Consider the following 21,157-nt stretch of genomic DNA (forward strand, 5'->3'; position numbering starts at 1 on the left):
CCACCTGCTACTGTGGACAGCACCCATGTGTCTGAGGCAATTCCCTCCCATGCGTGGGTGAAGCTGGAAATGAGTCCTCCTACTGGAGAAACATGGGAGGACACCTGAAGCGGAATGTCACTGCTTCTGAGGAGGTGTGCCACCTCGAGCAGGGCCTCTTCCCAGACCACATCCTCTGCGCTGTCCTCTAGGATAGTCTTGGCAGGATTGGCCTTGATTATTTCCCCAGGAGGAACCCTGGCCTCGACTGTAGTTGGATCCTCGTTGAGTTTTGGCCACAAAAACAGCAACAATTGTCATTACCCCTTTGCTCGGAAGGCTTGTTGGCGAGTTGAGCCAAAGATTTAAGTGCGTCATACTCATCCTTTGCTGTCTTAAGGGCGTCTCAGACGGCCTTACCGAAGAGCACATTGGGTTCAATAGGCATGTTTATCGGGGTGGCCTGCATCTCTGGTCTAAACCCTGACTGGCACAGCCACGCATGCCTTTTAATAACAGTCCCTTGTGCAATGACTCTTCCGGCGTTGTCCAGCACGTTGAAGTTGGTTTTAAGAAGACATCTAGACACTGCCCTCCCATCTGCAGCCACCTGTGCTAGCTGGGACTTTAGTGGTTATGGTGCAGACGAAAGTAAAGCTGACATTTCTTCCCACTTGTGGCAGTTGGAACTGGCCAAAAAAAAAGTTGCAATGTTTGCTATTCTGGTCTGATAAACCGCAGAGGAGGCGACCTTTCTACCCATGGCATAGATCTTTTTGCGTTCCTTGTCGGGTGGCACCTCAGGAAGCAAGGGGTGTGCCCGCTCTTTCTTGTTGTGGTCACAACTAAAGAATCTGGCTTCAGCTGCCCTCTAATATATAATGGGTCTGAAGGTGCAGGTCTAAATTTCTCTACATGTGGGTTTACAGCCCGTGTGGGGCTTCTAAAGATGGTTGTATTCTGTGCTGCACTGACTTCAGTAGCAGGACAAACTGCGCCACCGTTTTCTTGCCCAAGGATTTGTTCTGCAAAGTTCTTATCCTCCTGTACCTCCTGGGTGTCGATCTGAAAGTGCTCGTCAGCCTTAGCTAGCACCTCTTTAAGGAGGGGTTGATTATCAATAGGAGAATCGACAACTGGAGTGTCTTGGTTAAGCGAGAAATCTAGAGAGTACATATTGGGTTCTTGGTCAGCCTCTTGGTCCTCATCATTCCCATAATAAGGGTCTGCTGTATCATCAAATTGAGGGTCAGCTACCTCTAAAAAAGAAAGATCTTTGTGGTTCTGGGTCATAGAGGTCTATGACTGTACTTTGTAATGGAACATTTGTACGAGACCTCTTAGAAGGGGGTTGATTAGGTAGAGCAGAGGCTTGTGAACCATAGGGAGCTGAGGTGGGGGGAGTGGGAACTAATCAGGGTTTTTCTTGTAAAAATTGGCCATAAAGGACATTCTTCTCATCACTCTGTCTATGTCTTCTGAAGACCATTCCTTGGAACTCGGGATTACCAAATGGTAAAGTCCTAAGTCCTCATCTGTGGGAGGTACCACCTTAGATTTTTCTTTATGAGATATAGGCCTAGATTCTCTAGGTTTCTTTATGGGCCTGGATTCTCTAGGTTATTCCTTTTGAGGGGTTTTATCCCTAAGAGGGCTTGTGTCCCTATGAGATGTTTTAGAGGATTTCTTGTGATGTTTTCCCCGGGGCCAGAGGTGTTTAACCGACTTTTTGGGGCCTACTACTTGGTCTGACTCCGAGCGTCGATTCTCGCCCTGGGCTTATGTGCTTAGTGGTGTGTGTCCTTATAGCACCTGTGCCGCCGGATGTAGTCCCTACAACATGGCCGCCAGCCACTCCTACTGGGTCGGGGGCCTGCGCTTGGGTAGCCGAAGCTACCCAGTCGCCCTCGCCGTCCGAAAGGGCAGCGTCGCTGCCATCACTAAAGGCGCCTTCTACCTCCATGGCCTCGAGCTGCCTGGTGTACTGGGCCCAGCGTTTTTTGTGGAGCGGTCCTTTAACGTCTTTGGCTTGAAGAGCCTACAAGCTCGACAAGACATTTCAACATGGTCTCTTGGGAGACACAAATTACAAACTAAATATTTGTCTACCCACGGGAATTAATGATTACACTTGGGGCAGAATTTTAATGGGGTATTTTCCATAATTACAGGGTATGGCAGCTGGGCGAAAAAAGTGTAGGAAGGGGGGTATATACACATCCTAAAATAACCTCTCCCTACTGTCTGGGCTGAGGCCCGGGGCGGCCTTCCATGGCCAAACAGTCCGTTGCAGTAGTCCTCCGACAGGCAGTTTCTCAGTCTTCACCGGCGTGATGTTTGAGGTCGGTGAATGTTAGGGAGAATTCTCAAAAGTGTGCCAATTCCCTTCACCTTAGAGACCCACGGCAATTTTGCTGGATTTAAGGACTTGATTTGTTTTCCCTGGAGAGAGAGTGAGACTTTTCCCCACTCTCATGTATTTTGAAATGTTTTACCCGTGTGTTTTCTTTGGTTATGGAGTCTAACCAACTCCATAGGCATCATCTTGTTCATTTGTGTCACACAGCACCTTCAGTGCAGTGACACAGCAAAACCTATCAGGCTTTCCCAAGGTTTTAATACCTTCTCTGGGATCAATTACGGTTTCCCGGACAGTGGAATGAAATTGACTTCACTTAATCTTTTAAATTCCTACACCCAGCACACCCTACCTTACAATAGAGTGCTGGAGGGGTTACTTGGTATCCACTGTGTCTAGATACGCATGTAGCAGTCAAATGTTACCTTACGCTCAGAATGGCTGGTGGCAGTGGTTTTACAACGAACTACCATGATTGTTCCTGACAGCGAACAATTAGTAGCTTCCATAACGTTACATCGCGGGAGCCATGTTTTTCAAGATGGCGTCTGAGCCTCCTTTGTTAAAACAGGTCCTGGTGGTCTTTTTTCGCCATTTCTTTTTGGAAAGGTCCTTTGAGTTTTTCTCTGAGCGCCAAACCAGGTTTGGTCCCTTTGTTAATTCGCCTTTGGCGGGCTTCAGGAGTGAAGACCGCCTCTGGTGCCCGAGTGTCTGGGGTGGGCAGGAAGTGAGGGAGGTGCCTGAAACTCCCTGTGCTTTGTCTCCTAGGAGACCCAAATGCACTCTGTGGCGATTGGCTCGTTGGCTGACTGTCCGGCAGGGACAGCCGCCCTGTTAGGTGAGTGACAGCTAGGCTGGAATTAATGATCTTCCAAAGGCAAGGAATAAAAGGCAAGTCTCTTGGCTTGGAAGGCAGAGTCGACCACTGGAACGAAGGACCGAAGAAGAGCTTGAAGAGGACAGCTGCTGCAACTCCTGGACCGTTGGTTTACACGGTGAAGCCCTGCTTCTGTGCTGAAGCTCCGAATCCATATCGACAGAAGCCTGCAAGGGTGACTTCTTCCCTTGAGTTGGTGGGACCAATCGACTCCAAAGTAAGCCACCTGGACATCCTCTCGAAGCTGGGTGAATTTCCACTGCAGTCGCTGCTGGAACCGAATAGCTAGGAAGAGGTACATCAGATTGTGTGTGTTGCTTTTAAGCTGACCAAGAGTTCCAGGAAGATCCTCCGGACTCCCAGGAAGCAGGACTGATCGAGCCTGAGCCACCTAAACAGAGTGCTAGATCCCAGATGCAAGGAAAGCCCATCTCAACAGCCATGAACCGCAGTGTTGCTATTTGCAGTAGACGCAAGGAGCTGAAATACAAAAATGTGCCACTTGTTAAAAGATTGCCGGTTGCGGTCAGTGAACGTCCCATTGCAGTGCAGGAGTCCCCAGAAGACATCCCTCTTGTATCCACGACTGAGGCACAGGAACACCCGGATCTGCACAGGAACAGAAGCCATCTGCTGCACTTTTCTTCAAACTAAAGGTACTGTACAGTCTAAGAGAACGTACCTCTTCGTATGCCACCTTGCTTGTTGTCAGTGGAGACCTGTCTTGGTTGCTCTTGTAGAGTTGCTTGCATCTTCTACTACTCACAGGCCTATCAGCTTGTGACCCTACATTTGATTCTACTTTTGCTACAAAGATTTCTAAAACATTGTGCAAGACTTTGAATTACCTGCAAGAAGTGCTTCAGTTCACCTTGACTTTTGCTAACTTAACATTGGCTGGCCTGGCTCCCTGAATGACTCTTCTGTCCCCCGCTTATGTGTTTTGCGTTCCTTCCAGAAAAGGGTTAAAACTGACATTGCATTTTTTTTTTGTTTTAAGTACTTACCTGGTAAAGAATAATTGTGTGAACACTGGCCTTATTCTGAAAGCTCTTTTCTTTGGCACTCCCCTCAAGTATTTTCTAAATGCAGCAGTTATATATTAATATCCACAACACCCTAGCTATTTAAATCACCTGAGGGTGTAGGTAGTGTCTGTGAGCCATCCCAAATGGGTGTTTTCTGACTTAGAAAATTAAGATTGTGTATTTTTGAAGTGTATTTGTGTGTTGCTTTATATTGTTCCCTTCTGAAGAAGGCTTATTCAAACGGACTTAAATACATTAATAATTGTTTAATCAAGAAACCTTGTGTGTGAAAGTGTATTTGAATACTTGTCACTGAATCTCTGCAACTCCCCTACGGTAACATTGACACCTCTTGAGATAAGCCTGGCTACTCGACCACACTACCAACCTGTGTAGTACAGACTAATACCAAAGGTTGAATTCCTATTGGCAGGTCAGTGTTGTTGTAGTGCACCCAAAGGGCACTGCATACAATCTTGCCTAACAGCATACCTTAATTTAATTTCAAGATGAACGGTGAGATGTACATTTGCACAAAGCAGATAGAATGGCTTTAAATGATTTTTAAATTGTAACAATGATGCCCATTTCTAGGGCATGGCGTTCCATGCACAAGGCAAGGATTGTGACAAGGAAGTGCAACAACGTGTTGAGGATTTCTCCCACTCTAGAGAATACTCCCATGAATAGTAATACATTGGCCAGTGATCATCTCGCAATCTAGTGATCACTCTCTCCTGGGAACGTGTCAGTATAGAGAGTTCCCCTCTAGTGATGGGTCAGTGGTGAAAGCAGAGTGGTCCCTTTACAGAACTGCCCTTACCTGATGAAGCAGAGGTCAGTGCAGAGGCTCCATAGTATGTAAAAGCTCCATTCTCAAACTTCAGGCCCTCCTTTCCAATCTCCACTTCCACTCTGCCCTGTAAAATGACAACAAACAGGAAAAGATTTACAACAATTGTGTAAACGGCAACACTATTCCCTTTGTCTTAATTACTAATTTGTAAAGACATTTATATGGCGTCAACCATATACCCATGCCGGGCGCAGCGCGGCGCGAAACCGAGGCTAAGCCTCAATTTCATCAGCTGGAACCGCCGGCAGGCGGATTACGCCGGCGGCCAGCTCGAAGGCCATTCTAAGGCCTGTTGGGTGCCTGCTAACCCCCCATTCCATCCTTCCTCATCGTGGGGCGAGGGCAGGAGCCCCCCCAGCACCACCAGCCCAGCAGAGGAACCACGCGCCGAACCGGGAACTCGGACAGGGCCTGCCTGACCCTGTCCCCACACGGCGCCTGACTCGCCCATGCCGGGCGCAGCGCGGCGCGAAACCGAGGCTAAGCCTCAATTTCATCAGCTGGAACCGCCGGCAGGCGGATTACGCCGGCGGCCAGCTCGAAGGCCATACTAAGGCCTGTTGGGTGCCTGTTCGGAGCCACAGGAGCTAGGGGCCAGAAACTCTGCCCTTACCAATCCAGAGCCACCATGAGCAGGAGCTCCTTCCATCTACTGCTGGAGCTGCTGACACCAGGTATGTCACAAGTCCCTGGCTACAGCACGAGCGTGCATCTTGAAGGCAACACGCGGCAAATTATTTAGTAATATCCGCACTGCTCCAGCGTTGCCCAGTGCGGCCCTTCCTGCCAGGATCTGCCCCATTAATGCACGCTAAGTGCATCCAGCCCTGAGGTTCACACCATTTAAAGATGGCTGTCCGCCGCATCTTTAGCCCTCCATCCGGCCCCGCTACCCTGCAAACATCGTGATTGGCCCCTCTCCTCTACTGGGAGCCAACCACAAGCCAGCAGGTTCCGAACCAGCCCACCTCGAAGGCACTGTGCACTGTGCCTATCTCTAGCCTGTATACACCACCGAGCATAGGGTTAGATCCCCTGCCCATCTCCTCTGGGGTAACATACCGCCCCTTACTGCAACCTTTTTTCAACTGTTCCAGCCAGCAACCTGAACTGTTTCAAGCCTTCACTGAACCCTGTTCTCGCAGTACGGTATAACACAGACTACTGCTCACATTGGGTAGTACCTTATGGTCGCTGAGAGACCACTACGACCACTTGTGTAGTGTCTTATGGTCGCTTAGAGACGACTGTGACATTGTGTAGTGCCTTATGGTCGCGTAGAGACCACTGTGACCACTTGTGTTGTGCCTTATGGTCGCGTAGAGACCACTGTGACCACTTGTGTTGTGCCTTATGGTCGCTTAGAGACTACTGTAACATTGTGTAGTGCCTTATGGTCGCGTAGAGACCACTGTGACCACTTGTGTTGTGCCTTATGGTCGCGTAGAGACCACTGTGACCACTTGTGTTGTGCCTTATGGTCGCTTAGAGACTACTGTAACATTGTGTAGTGCCTTATGGTCGCGTAGAGACCACTGTGACCACTTGTGTTGTGCCTTATGGTCGCGTAGAGACCACTGTGACATTGTGTAGTGCCTTATGGTCACTTAGAGACTACTGTAACATTGTGTAGTGCCTTATGGTCGCTTAGAGACCACTGTGACAACATTGTGTAGTGCCTTATGGTCGCTTAGAGACTACTGTGACATTGTGTAAGTGCCTTATGGTCGCCTAGAGACTACTGTGACATTGTGTAGTGCCTTATGGTCGCTTAGAGACTACTGTGACATTGTGTAAGTGCCTTATGGTCGCTTAGAGACTACTGTGACATTGTGTAATGCCTTATGGTCGCCTAGATTACACTGCGTATTAGTACTGGGTATCAGCACTGTGCACTAGCATTTCTCCGATTCTCTGCGCTAGTACCCTCACTGCAGCACCATTGTGTACTAACATTGCGCACTAGCTTCTCTCTGACGATTTTGTGCGTCAGTTCCCTCTAAACTCAGAAATGATAACCTGGACCTTCCTCATTATGTTCCCATTCTGCCTGGTCCCCCATGACACCCCTTGTACAGGGTCACACTTTCGCTTACACCCTAACGGCCTCAGCAGACTAGCCTGCCCCAGACATTATCCCATACCCTGCCCCACCCCCTTCCTACCCAACATCAACCCCTTCCAGCCTACCTCCTCCATTGACTCTCATCGCATAGCAGACACCCCCAGCCCCCAAGAAGCATCACAAACTACTCCCATCGGCCAACCCACTATCACGAACCTCACTACCAGCAGATCCTATCCCTGCTCAGGATTATCGAGATTCACCCGACTTAGATCCAGAACACACACACCCGCATCCTTCCCCAATCTAGGCAACAAACAAAACATAACCTTTACCAAATCTGCCCCTCACTGCACACGCCCTACACTTCCGACAGACCAGATATCACACGGCCTGATCGCACCCTCCCCCCGCACCCACATCAAAAAATCATGCATCACCACCGAAACCATTAAAGGTGCACTCATCAATGCGAGATCTGTAGTCGCCCATGCCTTAGACATTGCCGACATTATTACCGTTAATGATCTCGACTTCATAGCTATTACAGAGACCTGGCTCCACCCAGCATCTGGCCCCTCTCTATCACTTGCTATACCCAATGACTATACCATCTACCGTGCAGACAGACAAACAGCTAAAGGTGGTGGAGTAGCCGTTATTGCAAAAAGTTCCATCAACATTAGACACATACAAAACCAATCACTGACATCAGCGGAATTACTCACCCTCAAACTATCCACTACGCACACAAGCACTATCACCATCCACCTCATCTACAGACCGCCAGGCCCCATACTATCCTTTAATGACGACATAGCCCTTCTACTCTCTAACAATATCAAACCTAACTCTCGACTACTCATCCTAGGAGACTTTAATCTAGGTCTCAATGATGAGAAAGATGACAAAGCTCACACTATCGCCAACACTATTTCAGAATTAGGACTCACCCACCATATCGCACAACCCACACATAACAAAGGCCGCATCCTTGACTGGATAGCTGACCTCAATTGCAACACTACCATCCTCTCCAACACTCCATGCGCCTGGACCGATCACCACCTTATTACCTTCACCATCAACAAAGGCACTCAAACACCAGGGCCCTCCTCCAATGCCCCACCCACACTCACAAGAAACAACAAAAATATCACAATAGAGAAACTCCTCCCGCTACTCCAACCCATCATCGACTTCTCACCCACCATGACCAACCCTACTGAATTAGTAGATTTATACAACACAACTATCCTTAAGGCCATAAATACCATAGCACCACTCAAGCTTCGGAAAGCCAAACCACGAGCACACCTCAATTCCTGGTTCACCCCCAAACTAAAAACACTCCGCAAAGCCAAAAGACAAGCTGAATTAGCATGGAAACAGTCACCATCCACTATTAATAAGACATCCTACGCACTAGCATCGAACATCTATAAATCAGCCATCATCCAGTCTAAAAAAAACATGTACAATGAAAGAATCAGCAACGCCAAATCTAATACCAAAGAGCTCTTCAATATCCTGAGAGAACTCGAATCACCTTCCCCCATTCCAGACACTTGCAACAAAGACATCCACTGGTGCACGAACATCCAGGAAGCACTCCTAGGCAAAATTGCCACGCTACAAGCCAAAATCCTGACAAAGAAAGAAAGCCTCACCCTCTCCGATAACATCACCCCCTCTACACACACCCACACCACCCCCCAAAATGATGACAATAACCTCTTTGAGTTTTCCACCATAACCATTAAAGAGGTTGAAGAAATAATCTACTCTCTTAAACCGTCCAAATGCCAAGGCGACACTTGCCCAGCCCCTATCATTAAAGATGCTGCCAAACAACTTGCTCCCTTCATCACCTCCCTCATCAACGCATCTTTCACCTCCAACATAGTGCCCAACAACCTCAAGGACTCCTGGGTTCTTCCTTTACTTAAGAAGCCCACCCTTGACCCTAATGTCCCCACCAACTACAGACCCATAACGACTGTACCCTTCCTACTAAAAATCCTCGACAGAGCTGCCTATCTCCAGATACAGAACCACCTCGAGAAAAATAACTTACTAGGACTCAGACAATCAGGATTCCGCCCCAAACACGGCACTGAGACCGCCCTGATTGACCTTAAGACACAGATGGACAACATTAAAGACAATGGTAAACTAGCCCTCCTTCTCCTCCTTGACTTATCGGCCGCCTTCGACCTGGTCAACCACGACATCCTCTGCAAACATCTATCCTCAGCAGCCAAATTTTCAGATAACGCCAACGCATGGATCCATTCCTTCCTTAACAACAGATCCATGAGAGTCTTCGCACCCACAGCCTCTGCCATCCCAGCCCCAGTCACTTGCGGTGTCCCCCAGGGCTCCTGCGTCTCCCCCACTCTATACAATGTATTCACGAAACCCCTCTTTGACATACTGGACCGCTTGGGTGTCATCTACACCAACTACGCAGATGACACCCAAATACTGATCCCTTTAACAGGCGACTACTCCACTGACCTCACTGCTCTCAACAACATTTATTCCATTATCCAAGAATGGATGGCCAAGCATGGCCTATGCCTTAATGACGACAAGACCGAGCTTCTTCTCCTAGGTTCCCAACCCAGACTTAATAAACTCGACAAACTCTATCAAGCATTCACCATAGATGGCAATAACATCACCGTCTCTAACAGCGTCAAAACCCTAGGAATCTACCTCGACTCCTCCCTCACACTGACAAGACAGATCAATTCCATCTCATCAGCCACTGCTTACACTTGTAAACTTATCAATGCCAGCAGACCTTACCTCTCACCATCCAACTGCATCACCTTAGCCAGAGCGCTAGTCCTTTCCAAAGTTGACTACTGCAATGCGCTATACTTGGGAACCAGTCAGAAAAACATCAACAAACTACAAGTCATACAAAACAACGCCTTGCGAGCAGCCCTGAACATACCCAAACAAGAACACATCTCGGACGCCAGACGCACCTGCCATTGGCTATCCATACCACAAAGAATTGAATATAAAACCATCTCACTCACACACAAATGCCTAGCTAACCAAGCACCCAGATACCTATCCGACAACCTCAAGCACCACACCCCAGCGCGCCCTACCAGATCAGCTCAAACACACTGCTTAAATATCCCAAGATTTAAGCTCCAAAAAGCAGGTGGCTCCAGCTTCCCCGTGCTTGCCTCCAAACTTTGGAATTCACTTCCACTCGAGCTGAGATCAGAACCATCCTTTCACAGATTTAGACACAACACCAAAACCTGGCTTCTATCCAAAGAAACTGCCTAGCCCTACCGCACCAGCATGCACCAAGACTGTAAATTTGTAAATATGTAATCGATTTGTACATTTCTGCTGCATTATTCTTGTTGTATTCATTATTCTTGTTGTATTCATCGCAAGCGCCTGGATGCCCTAGGGCCAGGCGGCGCTATACAAATAATAAACTAAACTAAACTAAACCAAAAACCTGAAAAGCAGTTACCCAGGAGTCAACTCAATACCAGCTGATGGAGCCCCACCAGCATTGGCGACACCCCATTAGAATATACTACTGCAGTGTAATATAATACAATGGTAATACATGTGCAAGTCAATTGCTGCATTTTCTTAAGTCTTATTGGTGCTGTTTTTGTCAACACTGAGTCGCAGAATCATGGGTAAATGCCTTTCGGACGGTGTCCATCATCGGGGCAGATTCCACAAATGCAGAAACAACTCATGTATGCATGCTTATATCCGATCAAACCATATAATTTAACCATAAAAACGCAAGTTGCTCATACCAGTAGGTAGAAAGCAAGAGTATAACTGGTGAATAAACCTGTTGAAAAATAAGGCAAACTGATGCTTGTGGTAAGGTAAGTAGGTAAAGCGTGGAAGAAAAATAACAACAAAATGTCAAAGTACCTCAAGGTGTAATCTCACTAGGCCAGGGAGTGGTTGTTTGCGGAGTACCACAGGAACTGATTAATGAGCAACAGTGGTATAGTGGGCAGACTATACTTCGTTACTATGTATTTCTGCAATTTTCTACAATCAATGTATGTCACAGATGCAGAAGACTTGCCCTCTACCACATGGTTTAGTCTGGTAACAGAATATGTGGAGACAAAATACCCGGGTATTTATTTCTAGGTAAAATGCAAAATCCTCCAATAGTCCAATCAGGCACATGTCTTCGTCTAATCTGCCGTACTGTATTGTCTATGCTGTTGTGATATTGTGTTTACTACCGATCACCATACATGACCCATGGATTGCAGTTACATTATCCATGTTATGGTTGCTAGAGTATTTAGTATTGTGTTTTAATCTGAACGCAAGGTGTGTGCAGATGGGCATTGAGGATGAAATATTGAGCATGGATGTTATGGAATGTCAGGGGGAGTGAAGTCATCAAAAATGGAATGTGTAAAGTGGAAGAGGGTTGGCGGGGAGTGGCCGGGGGTTGTAAGTAACAGCGTGTCCTGTGAGGCATAAGTATTAAACATATGAACTTAAATGAAACTTACCTTCAAACTTACCACGCTGTGAGGAGAAACTTCATTACAACACATTTCTGAGGTACAATTAACAGACACTAATATGAACCCTTTCTGTTGCTAAATTGTTCATGCCATAATCCTTGCCATTTTACATCGGGCAATACAGATTATTGGATTCACAATACTGTGGTATTTACATATCAAGTTCTAATGCAATGCATAAGAAAGCATACATTTATCTGTCGAAATACCCTAGATGTGCAGCAGACCGTCATACAAATCATCAGGATTAATGTCTACATCAATTTTTATGTGAAGGTATGAAGACTATGTGAAGGTATAAAGACGGACATTATACACAACTCGAAGTCATCACGGTGTGATGACATCAGGCACACGCAGATTTCCCAGCAATTACCATTATATAAACACTAGACAACACAACTAGCGTCTTCACACTCCATTGCAAGGATGCCCGCTAGGATCACTCTACAAACAAGGACATTGTAGGGTGAAAAAGACTGATCACAGTGTCTTGGAAACTTCTTTTGAACCTTTGTTTCTACACAGGCCATTGCTATATTTAGAATGATATGCATTACTCACTGTAAATTGTATCTGCTTAGATTCACATGTGCTGCATATAGTTCGACATTTAGTGGTAATCGTACAGTATTGCAACTTTTTTCCGAAGATCGAAAGGGACGTCGACATGGGCGTGACCAACACTATCCCTAATGTGACTGTAGTGTACCCAAAATCCGACACGCATCGAGGTCTCACTGGTTGCTTTTTTTCTGCCCTGAGGGGGCCTTCTAGACTGTGCGAATACAGAAGAGAGAAGGTGAACAAATTCTATGTTCCTTCTACTCCAAGAGGGGAGGAAGGGTGGGCGCATGCGAGCAGATACAAATATCAGAAATACGATTACGGTGAGTAATGTAGGTCTTCTGATGCTTGTGGATCTGCTTAGAATCGCATGCAGTGCATAGACTAATGAGCAGTACCCAGAGATGGTGGTGGGATTATGTGAAGGAACAGTAGCAAAGACGCTTGTCCCACCTGAGAATCAGACAGAGTGTGTATCGAGGCAGTAGTGTTATGTAAACTATGTACAAAACTCCAGGTTCCTGCTTTGCAAATGAAATCTAGAGGAACATTTGCAATGAATGCGATGGTAGCCCCTGTGCCCCAAGTCGAGTGAGCTCTAGGCGTGAAGGGTAGATCTCTCTTGGCAAGAGAGAAAGTGTGATGCAGTTTAAGATCCACTTGGAAATAGCCGACTTAGAGACAGGGTCCACCTCTCTACCAGCTGCAGCTAATACGAAGAACTTGTTCGTTTCTCATTGGTTTTGTCTTTTCCAGATAGTAAATTACCGCTCTCCTCACATCTACTGTTGGAGGCTCCTTTCTGCCACATTAGTGGGGTTCTGGAAAAAGGTGGGTAGTTCTCTGGACCGGTTTACATGGAACTTTGAGATTAATTTGGGCGCAAAGCACAGGCGCAAAATGTACTCGTCTTTGTGAATCGTGACAAAGGGGTCCTGAACTGAAAGGGGCTGCAGGTCACCAACTCTCCTTATAGAGGTGATCACCACTAGGAAGGCAGTCTTTTAGGCAAGTGCCTTAAGGCTAGCCTTGTGCAATGGTTCAAAGGGAGGTCCCATTAGTCTGGTAAGAACAACATTCAGATCCCATCCAGGAGCTGGGTTAGAGATGGGGGGGATGAAGTCTCTTTACCTCCTCCATAAAGGCTTTAATGACATGCATCTTCCACACAAAACCCTGCTCTGGGACGTCGTGTATGCCGAAAGAGTGGCTAAGTGGACCTTTAGGGAATTGAAAACCAGTCCTGAATCCAATAGGCGAGTCAGGTACAGGACAATATCGGTATCAATGCCCTTGCTATTACACCAGGTAACCAAGCGCTTCTACTTGATGGAGTAGCAATGTCTGTTGGTAGGTTTCTGAGCCTCTGAGAATGTCCCTGTATCTCGGAGGGAGTTGAAGGTGCCCGACTGCCGACTTCGGGAGCCAAGCTGCTAAGTTGAGTGCTTGGGGGCATGGATGCAGTGTCTCTCCCCGATCTTGAGACAGCATGTTGTACGGGCATGGCAGCTTCCTGGGAGGGGAGAATCCACCAAAACACAGGCCATCCTGTCCCCTCTCTCTCTTCCGCTCTCCAACCTGTACCAACATCTCTTGGGCACCTTTTGGCCAGCCTCACCCCTCCCCTTGTTCCCCCCCCCCACCCTGTCACACCTGATGAGGTCTCTAGACTAGCCCAGTCTATGAAAGCTTCATCCAAACAGGTAGAACCCTGGCCCTCCAAAACCATCAAGGACAACATTGACACTCTCACTCCAGCCTTGGCCGACCTCTGCAACCTCTTTCGCCACTGGAGTTTTCCTCTCTTCCCTCAGCTAAAACAAAACCTCTGCCGGCAAGTCTATTCTTGCAAACTATCGCCCAATCTCTATCAACCCTTTCTTGGGAAAACTCCTGGAGAAGCGGGCTATCACCAAACTTACCCTCTACAGTCAATCTGTTGGTTGTCTCTATGACCATCAGTCTGGCTTTAGCGCATCAAGAGGCATGGAAACTGCTCTTCTGTACACCCGTGAAGATCTGCTCTCAAACCTGGGCTCTAACTCTGCCTCCGTCCTCATTCTCCTTGACCTCTTCTGATTTCGATATGGTTAACCACAACATCCCAATCACCCATCCCTGCGATACCCTGGGCATCACAGATCAAGCCCTGGTGTGGCCCACCTCATTTCTCCCCGACAGGCCCTCCCAGTTGGAACTTTGGTTCATCCCTCCTCTATCACTCTGTCTACTTGTGTCCCACAGGGATCTAACCTATCCCCCTGGTTCTTCAATATCTACATGGCTCCTTGGTTCACAGGATTTCTACCTTTACCTCCAATTTTCAGTATTATGCGGATGACACAGCTCTTCCAGGCTACCCTCTCTGCCTCCTCTTCACTCATCCCAGGCTGTCTATCCGCAATTCAGTCCTGGTGTGCTGCTAATAATATCTGCCGAAATGCCAGTAAGACAGATCGTCCTCATTAGGACCCATGCTCCTGCTTTCCCACTTTCACACTGGCCGGCCTCCCTTAGCCATTCAGCCTCACCTACCAATGAGGCAAAAAAGCTTGGCGTCATCTTCGACTCCACTCTCTCTCTTCTCACATCTCAGACATCTCCAAAAAGTCCCACTACCAACTGCACCTCCTCAGAAGTATTCTACCTTTTCTCATTTTCCCTCAGAGGCTCACCACCTCAAGAGCCCAGTTTCTCTCAAGGCTGGACTATTGCAACAGCCTCTCTCAATCTTCCTACTTCTACTCTCTGTCCTCTACAACTCATTCAGAACAGAACCGCAAGACTTTTTCTTGGCCTCAAGCCCAGAGCCTGCGTCTCTCCGTGGCTGCAAGGATCAAGTTCAAGATCCTCTGCATAATCCACAAGGCTTTCTGGGGCCGGGACCCGCACTATCTACAATGCTCTCTTCCCAAGTAATCTCCCTCTTTAGTCCTCCGCTCGTGCTCCAACTCTCTGCGAGTGAGCCGCGCTTTCACAAACATATTTGAATGTAGATCTTTATCCTCTGCAGATGCCTTCCTCTGGAACAGCCTCACTGCCTCTTTCAGTCTTGAGCCGGAGCACCTTAAGTTCCGGGAACACCTCAAGACCTCCTCTCCCTCTACCCTGCTAACCTTTGTTCTTTTTCTCTCCACCTTCCTTCTCCTCCCTAACTCGGTTCAGTTTTGCTGACTGGTTTGCCTGGTTCACCTCAGAGCCTTACGGGTCCCAGGCTCCCCCCGCCGCCATCAGCGTTTGCACTGGTCTTCGGCCCACTGCACTATGTTCAGCATTACTGCACTTTCAGCTTCCGCTCCACGAGTGAGGAAACCTCTGCACTTAACCCAGGGCCTTGTACTAAACGAGTTTGTTCCCCACGCGCTCCTCTCACCTCTGTCCGTACGCATGCATGACCTAAATGCACTAGGACTAGTAATGTACGTGTGTCCTGTTCCACCTCCCCCCACCCCTCTTCAACTGTAACACTTCATGCACTTGCACTAGGAGAAATACAGTCAGGCCAAGCATGCTAGTTTTTCTTTTTTAGATTCATTTTGGAAACCTCAAACCCTAAGAATGATTACTGTATTCCCTTGTTCCCCCTCCAGCCTTTAAGCACTCCTGTGCAGAAAAACTTTATAAATAAACAATGACAATCGCCATGAAAAGGGAGAACCAAGGCTGACGGGCCCACATCGGGGCCACCAGGATGATCAGGGCTGGTTGTGCACTATTCTGTTGAGAAAGGGAACCGGGGTAAAAGGGTAGGCAAATCTCCCAGACCATGTTATCCAGAGACCGTTCCCCCTTGGAGCAGATCTGTGGGTATCTGGAGGCGTAATCTGGGCATTGGGCATTTTCCAGGGTGGCGAACAAATCGATCTCTGGGAAACCCCATTCTGCAAAGACAGAGTAAAATGTACTCTTGTATTCGCCACTCGTGCTCTACCAGTATGGGGGGAAGTCTCTGCTGAGTAGGTCTGCCAAAAGATTGAGTTCCTCTGGAACGAACATGTGTTGGAGTGCCTACTTCCAGATGTTTTGGGACAGTAGAGAGAGACAGACAGAGACAGACCCCTTGTTTGTTGTAGTACATGGCCGTGGTACTGCTTGACTGGAAAGCGTTCAAGGCCTTGAACACTGCAGTTCCAACAGGTTGATGTGATTGGACGCTGCTGCTGGAGACCACGCGCAGTGCGTGGTTTGTTAAAGGAGAAGAGCCCCCAACCCCCACCCTGACAGACGAGTCGGTGGTGAGAGTGGCTTCTACTGCAGGGCGGTGAAGGTTTTCCCCTGCAAAAGGTTTTCCCTAGAGTACCACTGCAAAGACTGAAAGAGGGCTGCTGAGATAACCACTAGATTGTCCCACTGGCCGCTGGCCTGACACCATTGGCTCGAGAGCCACTCTTGCATGGGGTGCATGCGCAGAGCAGCGTGAGGAACTAGGTAGACGCAGGAAGCCATCATCCCCATCAGTCGCATGACTTTGCAAACAGTCACCTGGTGACTGGCTACATAATGAGGGACCTGGAACAGCATGCTTTGAACACTCTCGTTGGAGGGAAAAGACAAGCCTGTCTTCTATCGGAATTAGAGCCCACAGAAACTGTTTGACCTGGCTCGGGGTTAGACTGGATCTCTTCTCATTGATCGAGAATCTTAGGTTTAAGAGGAGATCTACCGAGTTTTGGGTATTTGTCTGGCATGTTCAATACAAATCCTCGGTTATGTCAAGGTAATGATAGACTGGGATGAATGCCTGCGCAGGTGAGCCGCCAGTACCTTTGTAAACACCCTTGGGGCTGAGGCAATGCCGAAGGGGAGAATTTTGAACTGATAGTGGGTGTCCTCTATTATGAACCTGAGGTAATTTGTGCGTGGCAACATTGAAATATGAAAGTATCCATCTTTCATGACTAAGTGGGCCATGTAATCCCCCTCCTGCAGCAGTGGGATTACCCCCTGCAGTGTTGTCATCCTGAACTTTTTATGTTTGACATACTTGTTCGCAGGGCGCAGGTCTGAAACAGGGTACATTGTGAGATCTTTGAGTACAAGGAAGTACACTGAATACATTTGTTTACCTAGAGAAGGGGAACAACTTTGATGGTGCCCTTTTTCAGCAGGGCCTGAACTTCTTCCAGCAGGATGAGCAGGTGTTCTTGCGATGGGCGTCTGCTTCTTGGTGGGTGGTAGCAAAGTGGTTGGAGAAACTCTATACAATACCCCTGGTCAACGGTCTTGAATACCCACTGATCTGAAGTGATCCCTTCCCAGGCATGGCTGAATGAAGACAAGCGACCCACGACCCGCTAAGCCTGGGAGGGGACCTGTACCGGCGAGTCACTTGAAGGTGGAGGCCGGGAGCCTATGGGAGTAGAGTTTCTGCCTCTGCCTCTACCCTTGCCCCTACGAGTGCCTCTTTGCTGGTACTGGAAATTGCCAGAGGAACCCTGACCGAAGGTCCAGGGGAACTCCCCTTTCCCCCATGCCGCTGAGCGATACCAACCTTGGGGCGAGCGGGAGAAGGATTGGCCACATATGGACCAGCGGGCGTTCAAGCCACCACGCTGGTGAAAAGGTTTAGCTGTAATCTGGCCAAGTGACTTCAAAGTCTCATACTCCTTTTTTGCTGTTTCCAGGGCGCTGTCAGCCTCCTTTCTAAATAGGTTGGATTCCTCCACGGGTTGGTTAATTAAGGAGGCTTGTATCTCGGGTTTGAACCCAGAGTTTTTTAACCAGGCATGCCTCTTAAGTAGGGTTCCCTGGGCAAGGGTGCGTCCAGCTAATTCAGTAGAGTCCAGAGTGTTCTTGAGGATATTGTGGATCACTTGTCTGCCTTTTACCATGAACGCCAGCAGGTGTGACCGGGTAGGCTCTGGAACCTCCTGAAGACCATCCTGTACTAGGACACACTGTACATCACTGTAGCTCACAAGGAGTGTGGCGTTATTGGCAATTCTTGTGGAGTAGGCCGCAGAGTCGGTGAACCGCTTACCAAGGTCGTAACGTTTTTTACAGTCCTTGTCCGGAGGGGATTCTGCAGAGGACAGTGGCACCCCTGCAAGCGGTCATAACCACCAAGGGGTCCGGTGTGGCATGACCCCTGATGTAGAGGGGGCCAGAGCGGGCTGGGAAAAACGATTTTTCCACCATGGGGTTGACTGACCATGTAACAGACTGGGACAGCAAAGAAGGGGTCAGGTGCCTTTTAAAAGAATTTAATAAGGGATGGCTTGGCTACCCAGAGTTTTTTCCTTGAGGATGTCCTCCACAAAGTCAGAGTTGTGGGTTGCTTTGTGCTTAGCAATTTTGAAATGGTTGACTGCTCTCTTTAAGAGGGAGTTCAACAGCATTTGGTCGTCAACTGGTGACAAATCTCTGTGGAGGAGTAGAAGGGGGATCCAGACAGATTACGTCTGGGTCGGTGGTATGTGGCAGTGTGTGCCACGAGCCGTGGTACTCCGCCTGCTCCCAGACTGGGTTTTGATCGTAAAAGTTAAACCCATCATAAGGAACCCTCCTGGGTCGGATTATCGGAGATGTCACCAAAGATATCATCGTAGTCCCTGTGGTTCCTCCTAATAGGACACCTGTCATACTGGTCTGAAAAGTCGAACTATGCCTTCTTACCCATACACTGTTCAAACCTCTCGGATGAAGCTGAAGGGCCAGGACGTGGGAAGGGCTGCCTGGAAGGTGATGAAGCCTCATGTAAGGCCTCAGAAAGAGGCTTGGGGGCCTCAGAATAGTCCTTTCGAGGAGAGGGGGTGCCTGAAGTCCCTGGCTGCCGAAAGAGTATCCGAAAGCTTCACGCTAAGCTTCGGAAGCTGTATTGATGGCAGAGAGGATTTTTGGTGCACCTGAAGGCGCTGCCGCAGCCTGCTACCACACAGTCCTTTGGTGTTGGAGCGCCTTTGGACAGCGGGTCGACAGTGGACTTTTTAAGAGGACCGCCCGTTCCAGATTTATGCAGGCGTTGAGGACTTGGACGACAAAGAGGCCTTAGGGGTTGTGTGCTTAAGTACATGTGGTGCATGGGTGCTCTTGTCACCAGAGTGTGACTTCCCCATAGGAGTGCCGACGGCCTGCCTACCCAGCCGCGGCCGGGCACTTGTGAGCACCTGGGCTCCGCAGAAAAGGAGCCATGGCTGCCGATTGATTCCTCGTCTGAAGTGCCGGCAGGGGAAAGGCTTTTGGCCTGCATAATGTAGGCCACCCACCGTTTAGTCTGCCTGCCTTTCAGCGTCTTAGGCCAAAAGAGTTTACAGGCCTTACACGAGCACTCGTCGTGGTCACGAGAAAGACCCTTCTCGGCGATGGGGGTCTTTCCAGGGAAATTTGCAGTTACAAGACGGGGAGAATTTAAAAGGGGTCCTCTCCATAGCAGATATTAGCGGCAGCCAGATCGAAGAGAGAAAGAAGGGTGAGGGGAAAGGCATTCTCAGAGAGAAGAAACAGGGACCCACGCTTCCTACTGTAAAGGGCCAGGCCTTAGGGCGAGGACACGCGGTCAGCAGTCGTAGATTTAGTTGGCAGCAGCAGGAAACCCACGATCCAGCCATCGAGAAGGTTGTCTAAGTTGAATAGATGACTGTAGGCACTGGCAATAGATATATCAATATAAACTCTTACGAGCTCTGCATAAGCACGCAACTAGGCTGGCGGAAAAAAACATTCTGGTGGGACCGCGACACTCGAGGGATTTTGGGTGCACTACAAGTCACGTTAGGGATAGTGTTAGTCATGTCCATGTCAAGATCCCTTTCCATCTTCGAAAAAAAGATGCAATACTCTGCGATTAAAACTAGATGTTGGACTATATGCACAGCATGTGATTCTAAGCAGATCCACAAGCATCCAAACTTAAGTTACAGATCCTACTTGCCCTGATCACTCCCAGGAACTAGTGAGATTACAGCTTGAGGTACTTGACATTTTAAATTTTGTCAACTTTTCCATGCATTACATAATTACCATACCACAAGCATCACTGTGCCTTATTTTTCAACAGGTTTATTCACCAAAGATTCTCTTGCTTTTTACTAACTAGTATGAGGAACCTGCGTTTTCATGGTTAAATTCTATGGTTTGATTGGATATAAGCGTACATACACAATTTGTTTCTGTATTTGTAGAATCATCCCCGATGATGGACATTGTCCGAAAGGCATTGGCCCATGATTCTGCCACTCAAGCAATGGTGACAAAAACAGCACCAATAAAGACTTAAGAAAATTAAGCGCTGAAGACTCCCCCCCCCCCCCGCCCATTTATTATCATTGTTTTATATTTCACTGCAGCAGCATATTCTACTAGGGTGTCATCAATGCTGGTGGGGCTCCCTCCGTTAGTATTGTTGAGAGAACAGAAAAAGCACATTAGAAAGCAGCAGTCATATTGCATAAAAATAACACTGACAACCCCTAATATCTCCCATTGTACACCACTGACACTATATGCACATTGAGAGGCTTGAAGCAAATCTAAGGTGGACATGTCTGAAGCACCACACTAGAGACACTAGCAGGAGAAGCACTTGGGCACAAACATGATACACAATGGCAAAGTGTGCATGTTCCCACACACAAATGGGGCCCCTCTCCTTTGCTAGAAATAAGGAGCGATTGAAGGCACAGCGGGAATGTGGGGACCATATGGGCAGTAGCAAGTACACCTGTTGGACATAAACAAGGGGGTGAGAAGGTCTTTAATAAGAACCATACAAGGCTACATCTATAGGAGCAGAGGGCACACCCACAAAAGATTACGAAGAGGGTGAATGGTGTGGATGTGAATAGTGGTCGAACTACGACAGCTTGTATCCCCAAGGGCTGCAATACACATCCGCCAGGAGGAAGGCAATGAGATCTCAGAGAAGAAGGGAA

General features: G+C 48.1%; 1 protein-coding gene across 2 annotated transcripts in view; it reads right to left on the reverse strand.

Annotated features, from left to right (window-relative positions):
* Positions 1 to 21,157, reverse strand: part of CNNM3 (cyclin and CBS domain divalent metal cation transport mediator 3) — a 288,143-nt gene that overhangs the window by 114,530 nt on the left and 152,456 nt on the right. For both annotated transcript variants that reach the window (XM_069619067.1, XM_069619068.1), the window contains exon 5: positions 5,067 to 5,163. In XM_069619067.1, the coding sequence (XP_069475168.1) occupies positions 5,067 to 5,163 (97 nt within the window). The remainder of the gene's footprint in view (positions 1 to 5,066; positions 5,164 to 21,157) is intronic.

This window comes from Ambystoma mexicanum, chromosome 10 (genome assembly GCF_040938575.1).
Source record: "Ambystoma mexicanum isolate Mex_15411 chromosome 10, UKY_AmexF1_1, whole genome shotgun sequence".
NCBI classification, from domain to species: Eukaryota; Metazoa; Chordata; class Amphibia; order Caudata; family Ambystomatidae; genus Ambystoma; species Ambystoma mexicanum.